Source organism: Habropoda laboriosa, unplaced genomic scaffold (genome assembly GCF_001263275.1).
Source record: "Habropoda laboriosa isolate 0110345459 unplaced genomic scaffold, ASM126327v1 scaffold90, whole genome shotgun sequence".
In the NCBI taxonomy this organism is placed as follows: domain Eukaryota; kingdom Metazoa; phylum Arthropoda; class Insecta; order Hymenoptera; family Apidae; genus Habropoda; species Habropoda laboriosa.
The window spans coordinates 198,044-223,487 of NW_017100218.1; the positions used below are offsets into that span (position 1 = coordinate 198,044).

Consider the following 25,444-nt stretch of genomic DNA (forward strand, 5'->3'; position numbering starts at 1 on the left):
GCGCGAGTACATTTTTCAAAAGGTGGATCGACGGAGTCGCACGAGTACGAGAAACAGGAGGTCGAAGGTGGCTTAACTCGCGTTATTCTCATCGTCGCCGGAGCAAACGACTAGCCACGTCACTGAAGTCGCTTCCCGCGTAGGCCTCTCTGTCCTCTTCCGGTCGCTGCTATCCCGACGGAAATCTTACAGCCTTAGGGTAGAGAGACTGGACCTGGAGAGAGAATACGAAAACCAGAAGAAGAAGAGGAGGAGGAGACGAGATTCGGTCTCTCCCGGAGATTTATCGGCGATACCGTTTTGCCCGGCTCGCGTCACGCACGCGGTAATAACGAATAATGCGAAGCAGTTAGAGAAAGGGAGGAAGAAAGGGGCGGCGGCAGCAACCCTTGGCGTTCTTAAGTGAAAAGTGAGCCCTCGTTCCGCTTGGAGGAGGAACCCTAAGCCGGGATCGCGTACGCGGAACACGGAGATCGGGCAGAATTTTCTAAAAGGGACCGAATAATACAATCGTTACCTCTTCCTTTTTCGTCCCATTTCTCCACTTCTCCCGGTAATATTCCCCGTAACGTTCTCCACGATGCCGCGATTCACCCTCGTCGTTTGTATCAATTCGAGACCGCGTTTGTCTCGCTGCTCGAACCCGCTATTTCTCCCTTTATTCTCTCGTCACTCTCCGTCGGCCACTTCTACTTCTACTTTTTAACAATTTTACCTCGTACGCACACCGTGGCCTTTGTATTTCTTCCTTTCTGTGGAAAATGCGCGGAAAAACTTGGTCGTTTAACGAGGCCGAATAAAAGAATGGACGGAGCTTGACGAAACGATGGACTGAACGACGAGTTTAATTATTTTGTCTCGCGAGTCGGAAGTACCGTGTGTTCTTTTAATTGTTTCCTTGTCCACCACCCCTCCGGTTCGTTTTCCGTGCGGGCTGTGCTCGATTCTATTTATTTTCCCCGGTGATGTGCCACGCTCGACCACTCTGGAACTCGAGGGATTCCCGCCATTGACGGCAAGCACGATCTTTCGCTACGTTGCACGTTCTTTCCCGACTTCCACCTTCTTCCATTTCTTCCTTTTTATCCGCTGCTCGTTTGCCTCTGTGCCGTGGCCCCTCTTTGAAATTATCAGCGCTTCACGGTGCCCGCCTGTGAGCGTTTCGCGTCCTGCCTCCCGCGACACCGCCGCCCCGCTTATTTGCGCTACAAATCGCGGGACGAATCGACGTGTTCTCGTGTTTTTCGCGTAGCCTCCGCCTCGCATGAACGCGTTTCCAGTCCCGCGTCGCGTGGAACACACTCGTGCCTCTAAAAGCGCGATCACCGGCGTAGAATCGCGAATTTTTCGTCGTGATTTGCGGGGAAAATTCGCGAGATTTTTCGCGAACATGTTACCTCGAGAATTCGTCCTGTTTCCCGGCGGAAAGATTGCAGCGTCGAATATAATAATACATTTTTCGGGATCGTAGGACCGTCTGGCGCGCGGGGAAAGGACAATAAAAAACGGGGGGCTGGATTCTGTCTGAGCCAGGAACGCTCCATTTCGATAATCGAGCGTAGCACTTTGCAGTTTTCATCTGTGCCCGGCTGCAATAACATCCGATTTCTGATACGTACGAGGCTGGGAGGCGGCTGTGTTTGGAACGGAAAGAGAACTGGTTTGTCGTCCGCTAAATTCTTTCCTTTCTCTTGGATCCCGGCTGATCGTATTTTCAGACTGTCGATTTCCTCCCTTTCCTTCCCGATGAAAGGATCGCGCGCTTCACTGGAGTCGAGCAATCGCGCGAAAGGGTAGCAGAGATCGACTAACTTTAACCGGAGACGACGAATAAAGTGGAATTTTTCATTAAATCAATTTCCATTCGTATAATTTCGGAAATTTTCGCAAAATATACACACGTAACATCTGTTGACTCTTAAATCGATAAATTCTACTAGATCTCGATCGTTCTCCGTGTTCATGTTCGCGAAACGAGCAGACGTCGACGATGCCTTCACGGATGAAAGTAGAAGGCTGCAACGAAAGTGCAGAGACTAGAGAAGGGTGATGGTAAAGGCGGCAAGGGGTGAACTGTAGAGGAGCGGGCTCTATACCGATGCACGCGAAAATGTCAAGCGCAATTTCTGAAATTCCATCGTGTCGCTTCCTCCGTGCCACTCAAATGCCGTGCTGCTCCCTCTACCCTGCTCGTCTTCCGCCCCTTGTCCGCCAATCTGTAAGAGAATTTCTCTTCTCTGCCACTGCTCTGATCTCCGCGAAATCGCAGCGGAAATAGACGTTGATCGTGGAGCAACGCGATATACAGAGAAGAGCGACTTTCTCTGAAAATTTCACCAACCGATTCCAACGTTCTTCTTCTTATCGTATTGTCTGTAGAAAAATCAGTCTGCGGGACTCTAGTGTTATCCGTCGCAAGACGAGTCGCGAGATTGAGGTACACGTCACTGCATAAGGAACAACAGTTTAACCGTTCGTTCTTCGTTGCGTCTGGTTATTGGGTAGCAGTGATCTCGGCAGGTTTTCCATGCGAAAATAAAATTTAGTCGCAATACATCTCGCCGAGGGAGCTTCTTTTTATTCCGCTCCATCTTGTTCCCTGACGTGACCCCGTTCCCAATTGTCCTCCCGCGGCTTTCCGCCGCGGTGCACGTGCGCGTCTGGCAGCTCGCGTTCCGTGACGTGCATACATGCCGCGATGCAGCAAAAGGAAGACGTTACGCCGCCGCCACGGGCGGGGAACGTCGGCGTCGTCGACGGAAAGACACGCGTTCCATTTACGCGATAGAAAGGCCTTCTTCTCTGGCTCTGCCGTGATTTGCGCTCCGTGGAACGCTGACGACATCGGAAACCGGATCGGAGAGGCGGTGGTGTAGCTTGAAAATCTATGGGTTACGCAACCTCGTTTCCTGCATCTTCAACCACGTCCAATGTAATCTTTTTTCGTAACATCTACGAGGTCATCTAACGTTGTACCGAGATTTAAATATTAATTCGTTTGTTTTACCGTTGAATTCGGGCTAGTTCAAGGCAGTTGCACCGAAGGTGTATCGTTAGACAGCTGAAGGTGCAAGTTGATAATCTGACCTGGAAAAGTTGTACAAGTTTCCATTGACTGAACAAACAGTTATGAATAGAAGAGGTGCGAAGGTAGAGCGACGGTATTCCTACGAGTAATTCGCTAATTTTATTCAAGTTCAGTTGGAGAATTGTTAATTATCTGACATTCGAGGTAAAGTAAGGCGACAAGACGTAAGCAGATAAAGCTTCTAGGAATACTCGATTAATTTAAAACAAACTGCATCCCGAAGCTGTCCAAGTTGGAAGTTCTCCCACACCGTTCCCATTAGCATGCAAAGCGTATATATCAGCGAATATGATTGTTTCTCGGCGAGAATGCGACGACTTTTCTACGTCTCGGCGTCCCGCGTGAAAAGGGGGACAAAGTCGCGCGAAAGGTCTGAACGGGCGCGCCGCTTCCAAGTAGCAAGGCAGGAGAAAATCGGGACGGTGAAAACAATTGGGATCGGCTGTGAGCCAGGGCTATCGGTTGAAAGGTGTAATTGTTATAACACTCGGATAATTGCACGCGGTGTAACAAAGCTGCAAAGGGGTTTTTCTGTACCCGTAGCAGCACGCACCGTGTCCCCACGTATATCGCTGCGGCTTGGTTTTCTTCGCAGCCGGCGAACGAGAAAGAGACGACGGCAAAGATTTATTTCGCAAGGTGGAGCCAAAGGAGAAAATCGAGCAAGGCGACACACCACGGCGCAATTTTATGTCCCCTCCCTGTGTGCGCATGCTAGCAGCGTTGTAATTCTTACGTTTGTCGGGTCATTATGGCTTTCACGGCCGCGTGACCGTTGGTTCGCGTTGAACGAATAAACAAAAGGGCGCGCGAAAGAGAAACAACGCGTTCGGAGAGGGTGTGAGTCGGTCGGTTCGTACGGTTTCTGGTTTTAAGTGACTGTCGTTAAACGCGGAACTGCCTGAAAATCCGCTTAATTCTCTCTATTGTAGTCCGCGAGGGGCGGGGCGGGGGCGAGCTCGTGTCTTTCGCTCGTTAGGCAAATATTTCGAACAATTCGGTCGTTCACAGTGAAACGGTAAGCGGTATCCATTATAACGACCGAAACAGATCTGGTCGATTTATTATACAGTTACTCTACTTAACGATATGCTCGAAATCCATCAAACAATTTCAAGTGCACACGTGTGTGTGTGTGTGTGTGCGTGCGTACGTGTGTGTATATATAAACCGTCGATTATTTCGATCCTTTCAAACCACGAATGGCATAGACACGCGTGCGTGCGTGTGTGTATATATAAACCGTCGATTATTTCGATCCTTTCAAACCACGAATGGCATAGACACGGAAATAACCGGCTAATCAAGCGCACGGTGCTTCGTCCATCGACGAAACAAAACTCATCAGCGTTCGCGCGGGATATCCGGCGTGTACACACGCCTGGAAGCGAGTGCTGCTGCCAGGAGAGGGTTGCGGGTCCGCGCGAGCCCGCGGCAATTCGCGCAGCACGCGAATACGCAATTATTTTTAATTGCACCGGAGAACGGCGATCGCGTTCGGGGTTTCCGCGGCCGCATTAAAATGCGTCTGGGTGTAAAATTGAAACCTGCAAATCCAACGAGGTTGGGGAACGCGCGGGGCCCCGCCGCCGGTCCATTCGATAATGTGATTTTCAACAAATAATTTCGCGTCGATCGAGCCCCAACAGCGGGCGTCGGTGGTTTTCACGTCTGGAACACGCGAGAGGCTTCCGTACGGGTGACTCGTCGCGCGTCCAGAGGGTCCGGGACGACGATTAACGCGTTTCGTGCTCGAAATCGTGGCGAAATCGCGGCAGAACGACCAACAGGGGACAAAAGCGGCCTAGTTGCCGCGGCTCGTTCACCATTCACCCGGGGGACCAGCCGTCGAAACGATTTTAAGTGGCCCCGCGAATTATCCCGAATCGCGCCCGATCATCCGTGTTATCGCGATTGCCCTTCCCGCGCTTTTAACAGTTGCGCGTTTTCAGCTTGTTCCGGTTTACTGGTCCCCGCGATTTCGCCCAAACCTCAATGGATAATTGTGAATTTTGTCAGAGACAGGTAGTGTGTCATTGGATTATTCACGGCTCGATCCTCCATTACGGAAAGAACATCCATAGATATCTCTCCTCTTCTGAACGTACGCCGCAGTTGAAAGACTTCTTCTCATCAACACTTACGTACTACTCTTGCTCAATCGACGAAACAGTTCACAAAGACGAGCTTCTTCTCTTTTTCCTCTGTACACGAGAGAAAGATCGAGCCGCGAATCGAAGCGGAGCGAAACGATTCGACGAGGCGATAAGCAACGGTGGATTCCTAGAATTTCTTCCACGGTGGAAGAGTCGCGTCGTCGGGAATGCGTTCCGCGAGAGCGCAACCGGACCCCGGGAGGACTCCTCGATTACCGATCTTCAAAAATCGAAGGAGCCAGTCGCGGTCCCCCGGCGGCGGTTTCCAAGGAATCGCATTGAAACTGAAGGGAAAAAATCGCTCGCCAGCAAGATTACGCCTGCTAGCTGCGCATTCGCTAGGCTGCGTCCAATTGTGCATATATCGGATATACGCGGCGGCGGCGGTGGTAGGCGCGCGTACGAGAGAGCCACGGTTGAACTTCCGAGAGATGGGAATCGCGTTGTCATCGGGTTTATCGCAATTATCGTGGCGCTTGTGCAAATACGCGCGTCCGTGGGAATGTAATTAGCTCGGGACCGCCGGGGCAAACAATAACGTTTCGCGGAGGAAAGCGCGGGTGCACGCGAATTCGGGATTTTTCTCGATCACGCCGATAACCGCGCGCCGCCTACCGCCGGTTCTGAGTACACGTCAGCACGCGTTCTACGCCTGTTTATCCTGCCCTTGCAAAAACCATGCTGGCTGTATCCGCGCTTGGGAACGTTGTGGGTGGTTGGTCGGTTGTTCGAGAGGAACACGCATGGATCGGTGTAAAACGGTGGAAGCTTTCGTTTGTTTCGTCTTAACGCAGTTCGCGAGCCTCTTGTTACGAACCACCGCTTCGAGTTCGCCGTAATTCTCGTTTAATTACGTGGCAGTTGTGAATGCAGTTCTAGAAATCATTTTTTCTCGTAGCTGTGCCTTCTTTACTTTCGTTCGAAGACATTAACCATAAGAATTGTCTCGAATTTCACATCTCGTAGATCGAAATTAAAATTGCCGAAAATCCTCGCTTCTTCGAATCGATCGATCAACGAAGATATCGCAACGTTCATTTTTCAAGGGAAAAAACTGCGAATTCCTCGATGAACGCGGATACTGCGCAAGGTAGGAGAGAATAGGAAAGAATAGCAGAGTCGAGGGTAAGGGAAAAAGCGCGGCGGCAGCGTCGATGAAAGGAGAATCGCGCGCGGTTGATTCTATTCACGCGGCGAACGCGAACGAGCGCGGATGCAAGGTTAGAAGAGATAAGCATCGTCGGATTAATTATGCGTAATGCGTCGAACGTGTGCACCGCGTGCGGCGCGCTCTCTCTTCGCTGCATTCAATTATCATTGTTACTCCGGGAGTTTACAGATGTTTCCGCGATAATCACGCTGCCGCGCGATTGCGCGTTTATCCTGCCGGCTCGTATTAACCGCCATTGAATGGCAACGGTAACGGGAACGAGAGAGGAGGAAGAGAGGGAGAGAAGGGAACGGAGGTTGTTGCTGGTGCACGTTGTCCAGCAGCCGGTGAACGTAGCGACGCTCGAAGGGGAACAAAGCAGAGAAGAGGGCACACACTGCGTAGCCGCCACGCGACTTCATTAGGCTCGTTGGAAAAAATTCACGCGGTCGGTCCTGGTTCGCGCTCGTACCGGCAGCGTGTCGTTCTACCACTGGCAACGCTCCAGATATCCTGGTCGTTAGTCCTTTTGAACGCTTCCACGGGATCGTGCAACGCTTGCGGACTCCGCCGTAACGCGTGTAAATCGAAACGTATAGTCGGTCGAGACGATATAGGGAGATCGTAAAATCGGTCAGACGTCGTGGGACACGTAATTTGCAGGTTGAAACAGCAGTTTGCGGGATATAAGGAGCCTGGGACTGATACAGAGCTATTCTATGTCTATTTCAAATTGGCTCCTCTTTTTGAAGTGTATTTAAACAAATTTTTCTGCGTTTCAACCCTTTAACACTCGTGCCCGTGTCTTACCGTGCACAATTCATCCTCCAAAAAGTGCAATTTTGTCTAATTATTTTCCTTCAAAATAAATGGGAAGCTTATTTCCTAATTTAATTAACGACCTCGCAATATCGCTTGCTCTAACTATACGGTGCGGTCAGCGGCGACCATGGGAACTGGCGTACGAAGATGGTCTCAGGTTAATGAAAGGAATTTTTTAATTTGATTTAGGGTTTTCGTTTAATCTTATAAGGGTGGATCGTGGTTGCTTGTATAATACTATGCATAACTGGTACACTGCTGTAACTTTCTTGTCAAAGTGAAGCACAAGGCGCGTGTGTACGTATATACACCGTCCTCAAAGGGTTAATAAAGTGTATTGTACTATCTTAGAAACAAATTTAAATAGCAAAGCTAAGTTCAGAGATTGTGTTACAACCAAAGTTAGATTACATCGTAATGTAACTCTCGCTGGTGAATTTTAACTACAATTGCATACTTCAAAATTCTACTAGTCGAGCGGAATGTACTTGTCTACGTAAGATTCTAGGAACGTTTTCAAACCATATAATCCTCGCTTACTCGTTCTTTCTTACCTTCGATACGAATTTGATAACGAAACACCCTGTACAACCTTGCAAGATAATCAGAATATGAACGCAATCTAATAAATCATCTTAGAACACACGACAATTCGTACAATCGTGTCAAAAATAATTCCTCAGGCCACGTATGATCGTTTCTCGGGGTTGTTTCTTCGAAGTTGTAGGTCGAGGTTCCCCGCGGCGCAGGAAAAACGAAAATGAAAGCATAAGCGGGGCGCAGCATCGAACGGAAATAAATAGTTCGGTAGTTTCTGCTAGGGTTCCGGTTGCACGGCTCCGGAAAAGCGGTCGTCGGCGGCGGGGGATGGAAACACGGTATTGGCGTTGCCGCGCTCTATTTCCGTCCCTCTGTTTTTCGGAGCCCTTTTTCTCTTTGCCGCCGCGCCATTTCGTTTCGTTTCGTTTTCTCTATTCTTCCTCTCCGTTCCTCTCGGCGTCCGCTCGAATGTTTTCATTCGACGGCGTCCCATTGTGCGGCGCCCGCTAAATGCCGAAACGCTGATGCGAAAACTGTTTTCCTTTTTTGCCTTCGTTAACCCACATTCACCGATGTGAACGCGCGCGCGCGTTCCGCTCGCCTAACTCCCGAGAGTTCGCGAGGCTGGCACACAACCCCCTCTTCACCCCTTTTTCGAGCACGTTTATTCTGTTCGTTCTCTCCGAATTAAGCTGATTTATGGCGTTCTACCGACAACAACGTTGCGATTCCACTCTTAACGCTTGCAGCAGCGTATAATTCGCGAGTTGTTGTCGTCGTGGTTGTTTTTTGAAAGATTGAAATCACGAGAAGGAAACTGATAAGGTATCAGTTGGACGAAATTTGTTCTTCGAGGAATTTTGGGGATGTTTTGGGAACATGCAGGGGCACAGTTTCTCTGCTCTGGAAAAAAATCCACGAGACACCGCGCTGTCGCGAATTTCAGCGGCGATAGGAGGGCAGGTGCGCCGGCTGGATTAGGCGGGAAATCGCGCGGATAACATGTTTTCCTTCGGTAATGCCGCGCGACAAAGGGATTTCGCTGGGACCCGACTGACATCGAGTTTAAAGCTCGACAGGCGCGCAAAAAAACAGAAAAAAGGACGAACAAACATAGAAAAAATGCGCGCGTGCGATGTGTGTCGGACGCGCGTAAACACGCGGTGTTACCAAGGGTGGTTGTTGGACGCGATTATCCCTTCCTACGGATCGTGGAATTTAGAAAAGACTACGCGAGTTTAGTTCAGTTTATTCCGCTTTTCTGTTCTAATAGCGCAGGGGAATGTCGAATGAAATGTTCAGAATGTTCGGCAAGGATGTAACGTCGAATAGAAATTTGAAACGTTAAGCTTAACGAATGTTTGCAATCTATAAATATTTTTCACAGCGTTCGAATATCGCCGTGCTGTAACATTCACAGCACGCGTTGCTTCGTGGAAAATAAATTTTTACAAAAAACTGCACCGTGACAAAGTAAAAGTTACATCGAACATTAATCTTTCCCCTGTGACATTCGACTATAGTCGAACACCGTTCAAAGTGTACACACGTTCACTGTTGCGTTCAACTTTAACCCCTCGGCCGGTGCCGTCAGAATTTAGACACTCGACAATATTTTCCTCGCTGAAACAGCGAAAAATACCGAGAAAAATATGTGTACACGGTAAACACACTACTTTTTCCCATTTACGCTACAAGCAATTCTATTTACAGATACGAGAAAAAAAAATAACTGCGCAACGAAAGGGTTAAACCTACACCTCTGCGTACATCCTTTAATTCACCACGCCCTTCGCTCGTTAAAGCAACACGATTGCAAAAGGCTAACCCTCGATACGTGACCCCGGGACCGCTCGTGAAACTGCTCGTTCGCGGAAAACGTTCGAACGTAACGAAAAATCGCGTGGCCAAAAAGAAGGAAAAAGAAAAAAGAGCGAACGCGGTGTACCGCGACTCGGCGGCAATTACTCTCACCCCTCCCACTAACGATCCTGTGTTGTTTTGTTTGCAGGCGTAGTCGGAGCTCGGAACTTCACGATGGAGTGCCGCAAGGGTCGACGGAAAGGTCTACTCAGTGGCCTGGTGTTTGCGTGGCTCCTAACCAGCGGTTGTACCGTCGCGGCGCGAAATATAGGTGAGTGCGAAACAGTATTTACGATTTCAGCGAGCGAGCCCGCGCCGATTCCTAACCGGCGACCTGTCCACGAGTTGGCGCACTGTCCTTGTGCCAATTAAGCCTCCCCGCACGAGCGGAGTACGCGCGAATATTTACGCGCTGCACGAGACTGTGCGCGAGGCCGTGTTCCTCCGGCTCGGTGAAAAATTGCTGCTCTCAAGTCGAACGCGAGGCTTCGCGACGGATAGTCCTGGTGGACGGAGTCGAGCGGCCAGGTAGTCGGCGTTTCTGCTTTGTTGCATGGTGGATAATTGGTAAGAAGGAAATATTTCACGGGTCCAGATACCATTCAGTCTTTTCAGCCCTGTTGAGCATCCGGTGATTGGTGCACTCGCGTCGTTCATTCCTTGCGATTCTCGAGATCTTTGAAAAATTAGGCAAGCTCGTTGCTTTAAGATTATTTCACTGCAGTTTGTAGAATATTTAAGTTCTTCACGAGTAGATTGAGGATGTCTATGCAAAATACGTAAGGTAAAAAATCTGAAATCCGTCGTTTCAACGAGTTTAGTTGTTCCAGTGTAACAGTTGTCACAATTACATAAACACCCACAGTCTACTTACGAGATTGTCAATCGTGATACGACTTCTTGGGTAGACTATATACAGTATTATTTGGATACTTTATCAAGACCATCTAATATCTACAACAAGATTCCCCTATTCGACGATTTTTCACTTAGAATTTACCACCAGCGGAGCGAACGTGTTATCTAATTTGCAAAAAAGCTGAAATTTAAATTGTGCACGAGTTAAGTTTCAATATGCCACGGGGAAAAAAATATTCGTCGGTGAATGTAGATAAATATACGCAACGTAGCCAGGGGTGGGTTTTCGAGCGAGTAGCGAAGGGCGGACAACGCGGATCGACGCAGTGCATATCCGGTTGGGCGAAACCGCAGCACGGTGGCCGCGCTTACGGGTTGACCGTTGAAACATTTATCGGAAAGCAAACACGGTGTGTTTAATAACGAGGATGGAAGTAGCCCGTCCGGTGTGTACACTGCGCGGCCTGCTAGATTCTACTATCGCGACGAAGATCGTCCCTTCGTCCCCTCGAAAGACCCTTAGGAAACGGACCACGAGGACGCCGCCAGTTGTGAATGCCTGTTTAGCAGAAGGCCCTGGGTTCCTCCTCTCTGTGTACGGAACGCCACATCGAGAATTAACTCATTCGCCCCGCTAATCGATTTAGGAGAAGCCGCGTGTGAAGTGATATTGTTGCGGGAAGAATCGACTGCGGCTTGTTTGCCATGGCTATGGCGTAATTAGAGGACAAACACGCGTTACGGGGCTAACTGTGGTTAAATATTTGGAAAAATATCGCGGCAGATGTGACGGCCTCTTCTATAATTCAGGGTCGGCTGACGAATGGAGGGAGAGTGGGCAAAGTGAATTGCAGTTTGTAGGCAATATCGGGGATGCTTTGTGAAACTTCCTGTTTCTTCCTTTTCTATAATTCACGTTCAGACCACTATCTTCTGATTATATTTACAATTGTACAGTTCCTGAATTTGTGCATATTCTATACGCTACGCGGTATAGTCGGTGGAAGGAATATAACGATGTCGTAAAATCGATAGAAACCTGAGGATACAAGGACTCGTCGTAACAGCGAGAAGTATGTCTTAGCTTTCGATTCAGTGCTAATTAAAAAACGAAAAGTGGCAAATTCGACTTTGAGCGTAATTTTTCAACCTCGAGATATTTCTTCCACAGACTACACCCAAGGAACCCGCTAAATATTTCAATCCTCTTTCTATCAATAAAGTTTCCATGTAAAACACAGTTTCCCCGGGGAGTAGCAAGTTGCGAAACAAAAAGTGGTATTCGTTGCACGAGCCACGTTGAAACACAACCGGGTTGCAAAAAGGGTGGAGATTCGGTTGGTTGCGCAACCAAGCCAAAGTTTCGGAACGCGTGTTGCACACACGTCGGAGTGGAACTGAGCATTAACGAGCGGTAGCTCTCGAGAGCGATTTCGAGTGGCGCAAGGGGTCGAGTAAGGAGAGCAAGAGGATAGAGAGGGCAACGGGTAAAAGGGAAACGACCAGGAGAGTTTCTCTCTATTCCTTCGCGATTATCACACACTTCGGTGCGCCTAATCCGCGCGCAACCATCGTCGTCCCCGCGTTTCCACCGTTCTGCCCTTCTTCGTTCCCGTTCGACCTCGCATCGCGCGGCCAAACCTCTACCCTTCGAGCACTCCAAGGAACTCGTGTTCCTCCCTACCCACGCTTCACCTCTCTCTCACCAGAAGAAAACTCACGTAGATAAATCAAAATCTTCGGTATTGTGCGGCGTGCGATCGACGGCTCAGACGGCTTTGGGCCGCGTCTTTGATTCCGGCACGGGTAGAACGGAAGAAACGGCCGGAGAAAAATGGCAGTACGGTAGATAAAAGGGCCGAGAATGATCGTGACGTGACCGTTTCTACCAACGGGCGGCTTTATCTTTTATTTATTCCACGCGATATTATGCGGCTCGATTGGCCGTGATTCTGAAAAATCTCTCAGCTCGCCGTGCTCCTACGGCTTCGTGCAACCACCGCTCTGTTACGGTGCTCGATATTTTCTCATCTGGCTACTCTGCGCTTGCGTTCTGTCTCAATAGTATCCTGTTTAAAATAGACCAAAGCGTCGGTTTTGTCTGTGCACGGTAGAAGAAAGTGACTCAGAAATTTTATTACTGGTGAGATTGTAATTATATTTCAATTATTCTTGGGGCACTTTGACAAAAGGTCGATAAGAGATAAAAAAGTACTTGGACCAGATAAGCCAGCTTTAAACCATTGTCTTCGATTTTCAAGCGTCGCGACGATAAGAAATATAAGAGCGGCGTTCGTCGTAGAGAAAGGTAGTACGGTGCAGCTGGAAACGGAAGTGCGCCAGCTCAACGTCGTTCACCAACGACCGGCCAAACAACCTCGTCCCGTCTGAACCTACGACCCCGAGAGCGTCTCCACCCCTTCTCTTTCTCTCCGGCTTTTCCAGCTAACCCAGGCAACCGTAACTTGCCGCGAACCTTAGCGTCTAAGATTTGTGGTACATCGGCAACACACGGTGGCCCCAATTTACTGCGCATTACGCCGCTTTTCCTGCTTGTTTCCCCTCTCCGTTCGAGTTAGTTCCCCTTCTTCTTCTTCTTCTTCAATCTTTTCGCCCTCTCTCTATTCACCTGATCCGTTAGCCCCGGCACTCGTTCGATTGTTCTTTCGCTATTACTTCTACGGATTCTGTGCTCGTGCAGCGAACCGAACTGCTTCCACTTCCTGGCTTCTCGCGTAAAACATCTTTTCACGATAGCTCGACGAAATCTTGTTAAAAAATTACCTTCTCTTCGTTCAACCCTTTGACAGGCTGATAAAATTACGGTAAGAAAAACAATCTGCGTGAGTCTCACTCGAGATAAACTCTGTCGAAGAGTTTGTAACTTGAACGTATCGTAAAAGAAGTCCGACGATTTGAAAGTTAGTCGATTAACCTTCTTCGTTAATTCTTCTACTTTCACTCACACAGCGAAATATAGTCGTCAGATATTTTGTTTCTAACCGTAGTACGATGTGCATCGAGGCTGGTGGTTTAACCACGTAACAATGCTCGTAGAACGACGAGGCTCGTTCAAAGCCGCCTCAACGTGACTAATCTAATTTCCAATCATGCGCGAGCGGCCGCTGCGAGCACAGTCCGCTAGCCGTCTCTTCTTTCTTCTTCTCTCTGTGCCTTCGGCGTGTGTTTTCGTCGAGTTCATTGAGTTCTACGCGATTAGCCGTTCAGACGGTAACGGCCCGTCTGAGGAGCGAATTTAACTGGTCACTGACACGCGTCATCGTTCCTACGCGTAATTAGAAAAAACCACGATCTACGTGTGTTAACAAGTACACAATTTCCTCTAGCTCTATCCGGTCGATCAATTTAAATCACCCGGATACCTCAAATTGATATCTGTTTTTCGTTCCTACCTTAACGGGACTTTTATGGACCAATAAACGTTACATCGTATTATTTACACGTTATCAATCTCGTTATGCAACGTTTTTTTTTCATCTCCCTCTCTCTCTCTGTACCAAGACAAAGAAAGGATAATTCAATTTCGTTCGAGCTTCTACTATCTTAGCAGTCGAGTGTATGTGTGTGTGTGTGTGTAACAGGATCGTGTTCTTCAAATTACTCGAACAACGGTATTACCGGGAGATCTTTATTACCTCTGGCAAGAAACAAATTACACTATACATACGTAATCTGCGCACATGTGAGAATAATTACAACGGTAGGGGGAAAAAGCACGTAGAGCGTATTCCTGTGTAGGTATACTGGTCGAGAATCGTCGTGTTTCATTGCCGTAAAAATCTCTCAGCCTGATGGAAAACGACCGAACGAAATCCCGTACAGAACTACCCCATTCCGATCCCCACTCCACCGTCTCTACCGCTTCTTCAGGTTCCCCTCTAGGTCGCGTAGAACTTCGTTCTCTTGCTGCTCGCGTTTTCCAATTCGCGCCGAATGGATCGGTCGCGCGGAAAATAAGAGATTGCCGTGATCTTCGCGTCTCTCGTGGTCGTGCCGCACCAGCCACCGTTGCCTCCTTCCTCCATCTCCTGAAGTTGAAAAAGGAGAAAGAAAAATAAGAAGAGAGAGTGAGAGAGAGAGCGTAAGAAAGAGAAAGAAAGAAGGGCGGAAGAGGAAGAAGAAGCAAGTCTTTCAAGCAGAATTCCTCGACGCGGCGTGGGTGGTTCGACGTCGAGCCAGCAGAACGAGAGGACTTTTAATTCTCGTGACGTTTACTTCCGGCGTACGTGACCCAGTTCGTTCGCGAGCGCCTCAAAAATTGCTTGGAACCTTGGTGCGCGCCCTATTTCAACCTGTTTTCTATTCGCGCAGGATCTCGTCCCGTCGTACGGGTTTTGACCGTAATTGAAAATCTTCCCCTACTCTAAATCTCTTCGTGTCTCCCCTAGCGAGCGGGTCTCCTTTTTCTTTCGTTCGTTCTTTCCTCCGGTCTTTCTTCAACGCGTCGGTGGCCGCCCCACGGTGCGCCCCCGACATTTGCATAGAGCAGTCGTTGAGCGGAGCGCTCGACGCTGGATTATCGTTTCCTTTTTATCGGGGTCGTGGCATAGTTCGCGCCACGTTAGCCGGCTCAGTTAGAGAAATAGTTTCCTCCGCGGCCCGCTACGCGAAACGCGAGAGCCCATGTTGCTTGCACGAGCTCTCTGTGCTCGATGAAAGGGGAGGCGACGAAGCAATTAACGGTATCGCGATGGGAATAGTACCTTTACAACCTTTTCAGTCGTTACTTCGCCTCAGTTTCTTTTTCTCTGCACGGTAAAAGATCAATTAACCGACCACGTATTCAGTTATTATAAATAATGAGAATATTATGGGAACGTTAGGTCGCAGACGGGTTTATTCGCAGAAATTGAAAACTTTAGGATGTCTCTGCACTTTAATTCTCGCAAAAATCGAATAGTCTATATATTCAGTTTATTATTCTCGCTCTGGACCCTCAACTCTTCAGTCCGACTTTTACTACCTACTTGTTTCTCTTCCCATTTCTCCACGTCTTTCACTCTAAACAGACATTCGATCACGTCCATCGAAAACCACGAGCAGCCTCCTCTCGTAAGATAATCTCATGCACTCGATCCGTTTCCAACACTTTTTTTCGCCCTTGTTGAGGGGTTGTATTAAATAAATGACTCGTGTGGAGTAAGGTAGGTAAATAATTATATTTTAGACGATGTTCACAAGACGGGCGCACAATTAGAACTGCCTACAAAACGTGGCGACAGTGTGCACATTTATACCTGGGGTGTTCGCAAGCATCCCCAAACCATATTTACCGGACGTGTCATAAACGTACCGCGAAGAAGAACTCGCTTCTTCCAATATTTTAGGATGTCGATTTTTCCACGCAGTACGCATAAAACATTTTGCTTCGACAGCTCTATCACTCTAACTCGAGTACTCTTAAAATAAAATATACTTAAAAAAATTGTCGACGGAGCCTGAGAAATTGGTCGGAAGATTGAAACATCGACAGACCATTGGAAAAGATTAGCTTGGTTGTTCGATGTTTTGCAATTTTACAGAATCTACAGGATCGGTTTGTCGACGATCGACGTAGAAGATCGATCTTGCGTTCCGCGAGAGCGGAGCTACCAGTGTCTTTCGAGCGAGGAGCGCCCATCAGTTTCTCTCCTTACCTAGGCGTCTTCCCGTCCCCCGGATTCCGCGACGTAATCGATTTCCGATTCCTTAGTGGCGGCAATTTTTCAACGCCCCGTGAAAAATAACTCCGGAATAAGCCGTGCTTCCCAGCAGCAGCCGTTCCAATACGAGTTTCGAAGAACCTAGCCGCGAAACCTAGACTCGTTCCACTTTTCCACTCGCACTCGAAGATCCTCTTCTTCCACGATTCTCGTTCGATCCATCCGCGCCCGCTGCCCTCGACCGCGTTTCTGCTTTCGCGGTGCACCGATTTACAACGAGCAAAGTAGCGCAGGAGAGAATGAACGAGGGGCTAGCCTAAGAAGGGTTGGCGTTATCTGTTTAATAGATTACGTTCGGCTTTACTTTCTGGCCTGTGTTAACTGCTTCCGACGGCGAGTCGGCGGGCCCACGATAAAAAGAGGATAATAGGCGGCTTAGGGTGCAACGCGAGAGGGGGTGGAAGTAAAGGCACGCTTCGGTGGGAGAGGCACAGCAACCAAGCTGCTTTTCAGCAAAAAGCCACGACTGCGGAGAGAGGAAGAGAGAATGAACGAACGAGGTGGATGGAAGAAACGGAGCTTTATTAAGACGCACGAAACGCGAGGGTGGAGCCGCGATAATAAAACGATCTCTTTCTCTCTCTCTCTCTCTCTCTCTCTCTGCACGGTGGAACTCGCGATCGCTCTATTGTTCTCCCGCTAATGCACACCCCCGTACGAGTTCGCTTTCCTTTCTCCCTTTATCTTCTCCTTCTTTCCACCCTACTTCGTCTCTAACCCCCGTTACAGACGCTTCAGTCACCGCTTCCACCCGCACTTGACCCGTTTCCTCGCTCTCTCCGGCAGCAACCGATGGAAAACAGTCGACATACTCGAAATCGTTTCCCATTTCGTTCTCTCCGAACCGGAGGCAACCAGCTTACCCTCCTTCCTTCTCCTGTTCCTTTCTCGATCGTTCTCTTTCGCGTTTCCTCTCCTCTCTTTCCGGCTTCTTCCGCTTCTCTTCCGCCTCCTCCTGCTACACCTTTTTTTTTCCCGATCACGCTCTCGTTAACATTCATACGAACGAGCCCGGGACCTTTTTGCTAAGTCGACTCGTCCCCTCAAAGAGAGAAAAGAGCCTCTCTTCGGTCTCTGGGGTAACCACCACCACAGACACACCCCTCTTCGTCGTTTTCCACGAAGGTTTGCCCTCGGTACACGCGCACAATCGCACCTCCGTACACTGGCGGCGGTTTTTTTTCGGGAGTTAAAGTCGCGTGAAAGTCGCTCGAGGGCCTCGAATTCGCTTTGAGGCTCGCGCAGTTGCTAATAAGCGCGCCGGAGAAATCTGCCCTCTTTATCAAAGGGGTGTGTGTGTGGGTGGTATTTAGATCGACGAGTTTCATCGATTCGACGAATTCGACGCGCCTCCTCTTTCGTATAATCCGTCCGAGGAAAACAGACGATACGCCGAAAGATTTCATCTGTCCGTGTGCTCAGATTAAAGTTACCATTAAATAAACCGGGTATAAGTAATTCCAGCGAAGGTATAAGATTCCTTCGATAAACCAGTTAACCAGCGTGAAACCTGTCCGCTTAATCGCACTGGCCAAACAAACTTCGTGGCCCAGAGGGATGAAGCGTGTCGCGTTGCAGAAGAATGTTCTAGCGAGGTGGAGAGCCCAGGCGAGAATATCGATATCGGCTTTCGTGAAATTCGAGAGAATATCGTGGTGTTAAGGGAAGATTGCCGACCGTGACGGAGTTCCTTCTTCGCAGGGTCTATTGATTTTTTAATAAGCGCGCCTTTTTCCCTCGACCGATCGACGTGATGGAGAAATTAAAAAAAAAAAAATGAGGGAAGGAATGAAAAAACACGCGAGAGAAAAAGAGAGAAAAGGAGGGAAGAAAACTGAAGAATGGTAAGAGAGAGTGGCTCGGTAGCTGGCTGGAACTTCCTGTCGAAGTTTCCCAGGCGCATTAATGCGCACCAAATTAAACCCAAGTTTCTTCCTAGGCACGAGGGAACTTCGTTAAACCGCTTTGTAAATTCCTGTCTGGCCCGATTGCACCCGCGAACCGTTGTAAAACCGAGTCCCGGCGAAATATCGCGGCTCCTTGGTATCGATGGACCAGCACACGAGAGAGAGATGTACGATCTTATTTTTCAACCCCCCGGTTTCACCTTCGCCGATGTTTCGAAAGAAACAAGCGAGTGTAGCTCTTCGCCACCCGGCTGAAAGGAGGCACAGCTGAAAAAGACTTACCCCTTCAGCCTCCCTTCCCCACTTTTTCCACCGGGTTCCGGTTAAGCGTTGTTTCTTTGTTCGCGCGAAATTAACGTCAGCCCCGTGGCGCTTTGTTTAATTTCATGGAAAAAAACGCCGACATTATTGCCGCGTTTCCTACTTGAAATTTCGTTTCGTTATCTTGCCCCGCGTTTCGTTTGATAGTCGCCTTCTATCGTTCTCCTTTTTCCTCAGACTCTGTGTCCGTTGTTTGCCGGTTACTTCATTAATATGGACTTTTATAGAAATTTGATATTTTCCGGCTTGGCTCGGACTTGTAATAGTAATCGCAGTTGGTTTCTTTATTCAGAAACGATTACCTTCGTTAAGGGAGAGGTTCTGTAACGTTTTCGAGGAGGAGAGAAATGGTCTTGTACCGAAAACGGTAGACGTTAACGAACACGGTGGTGCGCGCATCGCTTCTTCGAGAGGGAGGGACGTCGGAGTGTTGGTGTTCGAGTGGCGGTAATTAAACGAAAACGTGGCACCTTCGAGCGGGAAGTACGAGGGATCGGTACGTGAGACGCCGGTTTTCGTGGTTCGAGAGGCGCGATTCAACAAATAATCCTTATCGGTCGAGTTCACGGGTACGCGTAAAAAAGCGATGGCGGCGGCTACCGGTCCAACCGGGGATCAGATTATAAGCCCCGTCGCGGTCGCGCGTTACATTAATTTAGCGCGCGAGCTACGTCTCTCTCTCTCTTTCTCCCGTGTACTCTTTCGTGGCTGGCAGCCTGCTTCTCTGCATTCATTCTCCCCCGGAGCCGGTTGGTATGCGCGGATTACAAGAAGCTCGTGTACGCTTCCTGGCTGCACGCGCCTGCTTTTATAAGTGGACACCCTTTTTTCCCCCCGTGGTCGGGACCGTTTACAAAGACGAAATGGATGTAGATGCGTCTCTTCTTGAAACGATATGGAAGTGGTTACATTGGTATAAAGAATAAGCGTCTCTCTTATCGCGAATTGCACGGAGCACTGTGCTTATTGAAGTTACGTTTACAACCGCGATATTTATTGTTTCACTCGGTAACCGGAATTTCGACTCCCTTACATTTCAATCTCCACGTAAAAATATATAAACGCAATCAGATTCGCAATTTCCACGGCAATTATAATTTTCGTCCATCGTTCTTCCGTGTCGTTAAATTCCTCATCCGGTCTAATCAAATTCGTCCACCGCGCTACCCTTCAACCGACGTCCGTATTTATCGAACGATACGAGAATTTCTCACGCTTGAAGTATCCAAGATGAGTCGCGGGTAACACATTAGCATTTTAAGTAACTCCCTTTATCAGCGACTTTTATCACACCAGCACGGAACCAATGGGACGGAAAATTTCATAAGCCCGCGGCCATTTCGATATTTTAACGAGTGTCCCACATAACGCATGGCGGCTCGTCTCGAACGCGGAAGCGGTAAATCACGCGGCGAGGACTCTTAAAGAACCCACGGCGCGGCCGTAATCGGCCAACGAATTCGGTATACGTGTATGTGCATGTGTATATACATATCGGTGGCAATAAAAGACCAGCAGCGTTTCATATCGCTTGCAACGCGATAAAGCGTACAAAAGAATCGCTCGAACGCCTCAGCAACGATTTCATATTTCTCGCTTGTAAATCGCGAGACGGTGTCACGCTCTATTCTTCGTCTCCGTTGTTGGCGCGCCATCAAAGCGAAGGAGAAGCTCCGCGAACGAACAAGAGGGTTTCACGATGGAATCGGTTCGCGCGCGTCTCATTTGCACACCGTTCGCGGATCGGCGAAATTTCGTTCACCCACGTCACGATCGCAATTTTATCGCGATACTAGTTGCCGCCGGGCTTGTTTGCACGCGCCAATTCCTCCGGCCGATATTCGCAAACGAGAGCACACCACTCGACTTCCTCGCGCGCAGCCACCAAAATTGATTCGTGAGCGTAACGCGCGCGCGTTCTCCACGGCAACAATAACCCGATGCACGCGTGTCGCGACAACCGTTTCCGCTCGTAAAGCATCTGGAAACACGACGGGAGCTCGTTCTTGGAATTCTCGTAAAGGATCCTCGAGGATCGTTATCGCGACCGACAAATTACTCCTCGAATATTCGCGAAACGAACTTCTGAATGGGTTGTAGTTGTTTTTTCGGCAAAAAGTGAAGAAGTAGGTGTCTCCAACTGTGGTCGTATAAATACCGCGGTTTCGCGTGAAATTTATTCACTTCGGGCTGCGTCCAGCCGTATTTCAAAAGTCCAGAGAAATTGGCAACATTTTTTTAAACAGTTCTCCACGTAATACTAACACGAAGAAGCGAAATTCTTTCAGAATTCGACATAAAAATCAAGTGTTACTTATCGTGAAAAATGCAGCAAAAATAGTAGATTTCGGGAATCTTTTCTTAAAGATTAACCTTTTAGCTATTGTACGCCACTATAGTGGCTCATTCCGTCTCTGTTTCAAAGTATATCATACACAATTGTATTATTAATTATCATGTCTGCGCGCCGTCCGCGTCGAACATTACCGTACAGAGATTACAGCTCCGCGGAAAGTCCTGCCGTAGCTAAAAGGTTAAGCAACGGACCAAATTTTGCCAAACACAGAGAAGAACTCGAATACACAAACAACAAATGTTATACACATACAGCGAAAGATGTGGCATAGGAGAAGCACGAGAAAAGATTCGACGATTCTTTTCTCCGAAGTTCAAGCAGTGGATCAAGTATTACCACACTCAGAGGTGAGCAGAATTTTTCTCCAAAACCTCCGTTCGTTTTACACGAGCGTTATCAAAGAAACGCCCGGAGAATACAGTTTCCTTTATCGCGCGAGAGTCGCCTCCCTAAAAATGTACTGGTACGCGCTCGCCCGGCTAACGGGCCGATAAAATCGAAATCGTAAAACTGCGAAACTTCTTCCCCTCGCGAAATGAACGTTCGTAACGCGACAACGGGCCGCACCGGCGAAATTATCTTTTAAACTACCCTCTACACGAAACTCCGCTTTGACTGTGCGCTCGCGCTCGCACGCGTAACTCCTGCTTAAAACTGTGCGTTTCGATCGCACACTTTTGCCTTACCGATTCGCTTTCTCTCTCTCTCTCGTGGTCGCGATTACAATGAGTCGTTAGCCTTCTCTCCCTCCTCTTTCTTCGCCGCCCCTCGCTTGGTCCAGGGTAATTTTTATTTGAGAGACTCGGTTATCGGAATCGTTATCGAGACGCATTAAAAAGTTTGTTGCCGCACCGCCATTGTCGGGCTACGTGGCGCGCATTCCGCAAAAGTTACGTAGCCGCTGGCGCAACTTTAATTAATTTCTCGTCGCGACGATGGCCGATTGACGCCGCGAGTGTTCGTGGGACACCGTTACACGGGGATTAAGATTCGATTCTCGAGTCCCTCCGTGTCGCGATTCTCGATACGCCGGACGTTTAAATATGTGGAAAATGTATGCGAGACTCGAGTGACCCCAGACGAGTTTCCTCGAAATTTTCCCGGGTCTCGATCGAGATAATTCTACGAAAATGTCACGTTCGCTATTCGCGGTGATTTGTTTCGTAATTTTGTGCACATATTTTTTACAGCGATAAAACGAACGATTAAAAATGCGAGATGAAAATGGTCGGACTGACTTGCGGGTGGCAGAGCGTTTCCACCGAATATTATCGAAACAATGTTATTGTTTCACGATTCTCATTGTTCCCCTTTATTTCCTCGGAAAGTATCCTTTCAAGCGTTCGCATTTTTCAGTTTACGAGCCAGCCGGTGAACAGAATTTATCCAGCGTAAATGACGAGCGAGGAATTACCGGAACGAAAAAGAATAATCACTATCGATTCGAGCATTGATTTCGGTGTTAATCAAGTAACAAGAGATTTACTCTTGACAATACCAAAAGAACCGAACAGATGAAGAGAAAAAAGAAATTTATTCCCCGAAATGAAAATTTTCCAGTCACCGTTATTCCTACTTATTATACTTGCACCGTTCGACGCGATAATTGTATATCTGGACTGGGGCGATCGCAAAACCCTTCTTCCTCTCTCGAGATTAATACCAGCCACAAAGAAGAATCAAGATCGGCCGTAAAACTAGATCCGCTACTCGGAACACGCCACGCTACGTAGCATAACGCAGGTAATACGCAAAAGCTAGCAGCTAGTGCCGGTGAAAGAAGAACCGATAAAACACGCGGATGAGGCGAATAGAGAAAGCCGGTTAGGGGATCCATCGAGTGGGAAAGATCGATGGTCGGTCGCAATTAACGCGATAATTGAATTACAGTTAGCCGGTTATCGTTCCAGTGGTAATTCCATCGTGAGATGGAGGCGCGCGTACCCGAGTTCACGGGGCTCGGCTATGCGATCGGGCAGCCGCACTGAAGAGGAGATCGCGCGGATTCCTCGGCCACGATGGAGGCAAGTCGGTGCAAACGGCGGTCGTAGCCTGGCGCAATTAAAGCCGGTTACATTGTTCCATGGAGAAGAATAAGTGCCGCGTGGCGAAGAACCTTCCACACTGTTACCTGTTAGCAGTGTTTGCTGCTCCTTTTCTGTGTTTCTTCTTCTTTCCCCTCCTCCCTTCTCTTACGTTGGTGATCAAGAAAGAACGCAACACGAAAGGAGAACCGACCCCGAAATTGTTTCTGGTTCGATCGTTGAAATCGCGAAAGGGAAGAAGAAGAGGGGGAGGGAGGCAGCAGCAGCACTGATTGTGCAGGAGCAGGGCAGTTTCGTTCTCGTGAAGGCGCGTAATAAATTGCAATTAAACGAGCAGGGCCGTTTAGGCGGCGCGACTTTGGAGGATTTCGCGGACACGCGTCTCGACCGCCCCTTTCGCCACCGAATGGACCACACAGCGTGTCCGATTAAATTACGCGGCTGGTCGCGCGCGCGCGAGAAAGCGAAAGACCTCTTCATTAGAACGATTCAAATTAGCTGCGTCCACTGGCGGTAGCAATAACGACGCGCAACCGTTCGCGATTTTAATTGGCCGCGATTTTTTTTTTTTTTTGTTTTTTCTTCTTCTTTTCTTGGTCTTTCTTTCTGTTTTTCTTTTTGATACGCGCGAGACTCGAACGCGAGCGCGAGCCGTTCGACGCGTTTTTCTCCTTCGACGCTGTTCCTTATCCACGAGGATGTCTGTTATGTTAATTAAAACCGGTTACGAGGTCTTTGAGGCGGACGACACGCAACAATGCTCGCTTAAAGCGAACAAATTTAATGCGCCGTGTACGCCGCGCGTCCAATGGTCCTCTTCGTCTGACCGGCCACTGGTAGCCTTCGAGAACATATCTCGATATCGACGATTCTATACGATTTTAACTGTTTATCGTTCACCTGTGTCGGTATTTAATCGACGACCGTTCGTTTCGATAGAAGCTTCGTATAGGGTGCAGAAAATAAATGAAAATTCTCAATTCAAAGTGTCTTCCGACAACTCGGCCAGCTCGCTCATCTGCACACTTGACAATCGACGCTTGTTTCAGCTCGCAAAGTTAATATCTACGCTTGTCAAACCTAGACTGCGTCTAACGTTAAAGATGGTGTAATTCGCGTACAAATTAATCGCGCTCCATAGATCTTAATAACACCGATTACCAGTACAAACATAAAAAAAAGTCTCGGTTTCATCGTAGGCGGTGGTAGTGCGAATACCAGCAGCGAATGTACGAAGCAGTCCTTAAAGAACCATAAAAGTTGTAGTTTAGATTTATGACCGGTCCATCGATCAGCACCGGTAGCCCCAGGCTTAAGACAATTTCCTGAGAACAGATGTCTCTGTTCCCTCCTCGTATCGCCGTGCTGGCGCTCTCAGAAAATCGAGCAACAAGGAGCAGCAGCTTGAGAACTGTACGTATATCTCGTACGACGCCTCGAGTTTCGACGCTTTTAATCCGAGCTGTGTGTACGATCGCGACGCGTTCAAAGTGAAGAGAGAGAGAGAGAGGGGAGCGGCGAAATCGCGCGCACCTTCCCGATACCTTTTCGGGAGACCTCTTCATTATGCGATCCCGATGTTTCCGTGCAATTAAGTCGGCGTGCAGGCAGGTAGGCCCGTTAGTCGGCGCATGTTACGACCGCGTAATAAACGTCCCGCGGAAAAGTTATCGCGTCGCTTCGTTTGAATTTGTGATCTTTTTCAGAATGGAGATCTCCCCCCTCCTGTTCCTTTTCTCGTTTCGTCTCTTCTCGTTGCTTCTTCGAGCACACGACGTGATATCTCTCTCTCTCTCTGTTTCGGTCTACTCTCGTCGCGTTGATGCCCGATAATAAAAAAGGGGCCGAAATCGCACGCTGCTTAACGACTCGGACCCGCAAGAAGCTCTCGCCGTAAAAGCCTCTAAAATCCTGGCCCATTCCGCGTAAAGAATGTACAAGCGCGTTCTCCAATGTAACGAAACCGGCGTACGTTGTCCGCGAAATTTTACCGTGCATACAGGGGAGAAGATTCGCCACGGATCGCGATAACGTCGCCTCTCAAACTTTACAATCTTCCTGCAGTTTCCATGGTATTTCGGTACTTTTTAATATAATTCCACGCGAGGATAAACGAAGAAAGGTGAACGATCTAGATCGGTACCGTAAAAGAGTCAACTTGTAGAAATCCTTCGAAATCAGGAGACCCGACCCTGTGTACACGAGGGTGTTCTCCCGTGCATCTAAATCCATTGCTCCCGCAGCGAATAATACCATCATCGAGTGACTTCAGGTCGGACGTGCAAATATTTCTTCCCATCGTAGCGGCGGCGGCGGCGTCGTCGTCGGAGGCAGCGACGACGTGCACGCGGCCGGGGGCCTGTGTGCGTGCGCACGGAACCGAGACAATCGCTGGAATGAGGGGAAGAGAAAAGACGAGCGACGAGTGCATTCCGAGACCCGCGAGAATGAGGCGCGAGCATCGAGCAGGTGGTAAAGGGGAGGCAAAGGACGAGCGTAAGACGGAGGACAGAAGCTGGACGGGGGAGGGAAGGTCGGCAACCCGGCGTTACCGCTTCACAAAGACAAGAGAGGCGAACGAGAGAAGACGGTGAAAAGAGGGAGCCAGAGAGGCG

The 25,444-nt window shown here is 48.8% G+C and overlaps 1 protein-coding gene across 1 annotated transcript in view; it reads left to right on the forward strand.

Moving 5' to 3' along the window:
• The first annotated feature begins 9,787 nt into the window (after nucleotides 1–9,787).
• Nucleotides 9,788–25,444, forward strand: part of LOC108570887 (latrophilin Cirl-like) — a 278,113-nt gene continuing 262,456 nt past the window's right edge. Inside the window, exon 1 of the mRNA XM_017932817.1 lies at nucleotides 9,788–9,890. Coding sequence (XP_017788306.1) covers nucleotides 9,794–9,890 — 97 coding nt within the window. The 5' untranslated portion in view covers nucleotides 9,788–9,793. The remainder of the gene's footprint in view (nucleotides 9,891–25,444) is intronic.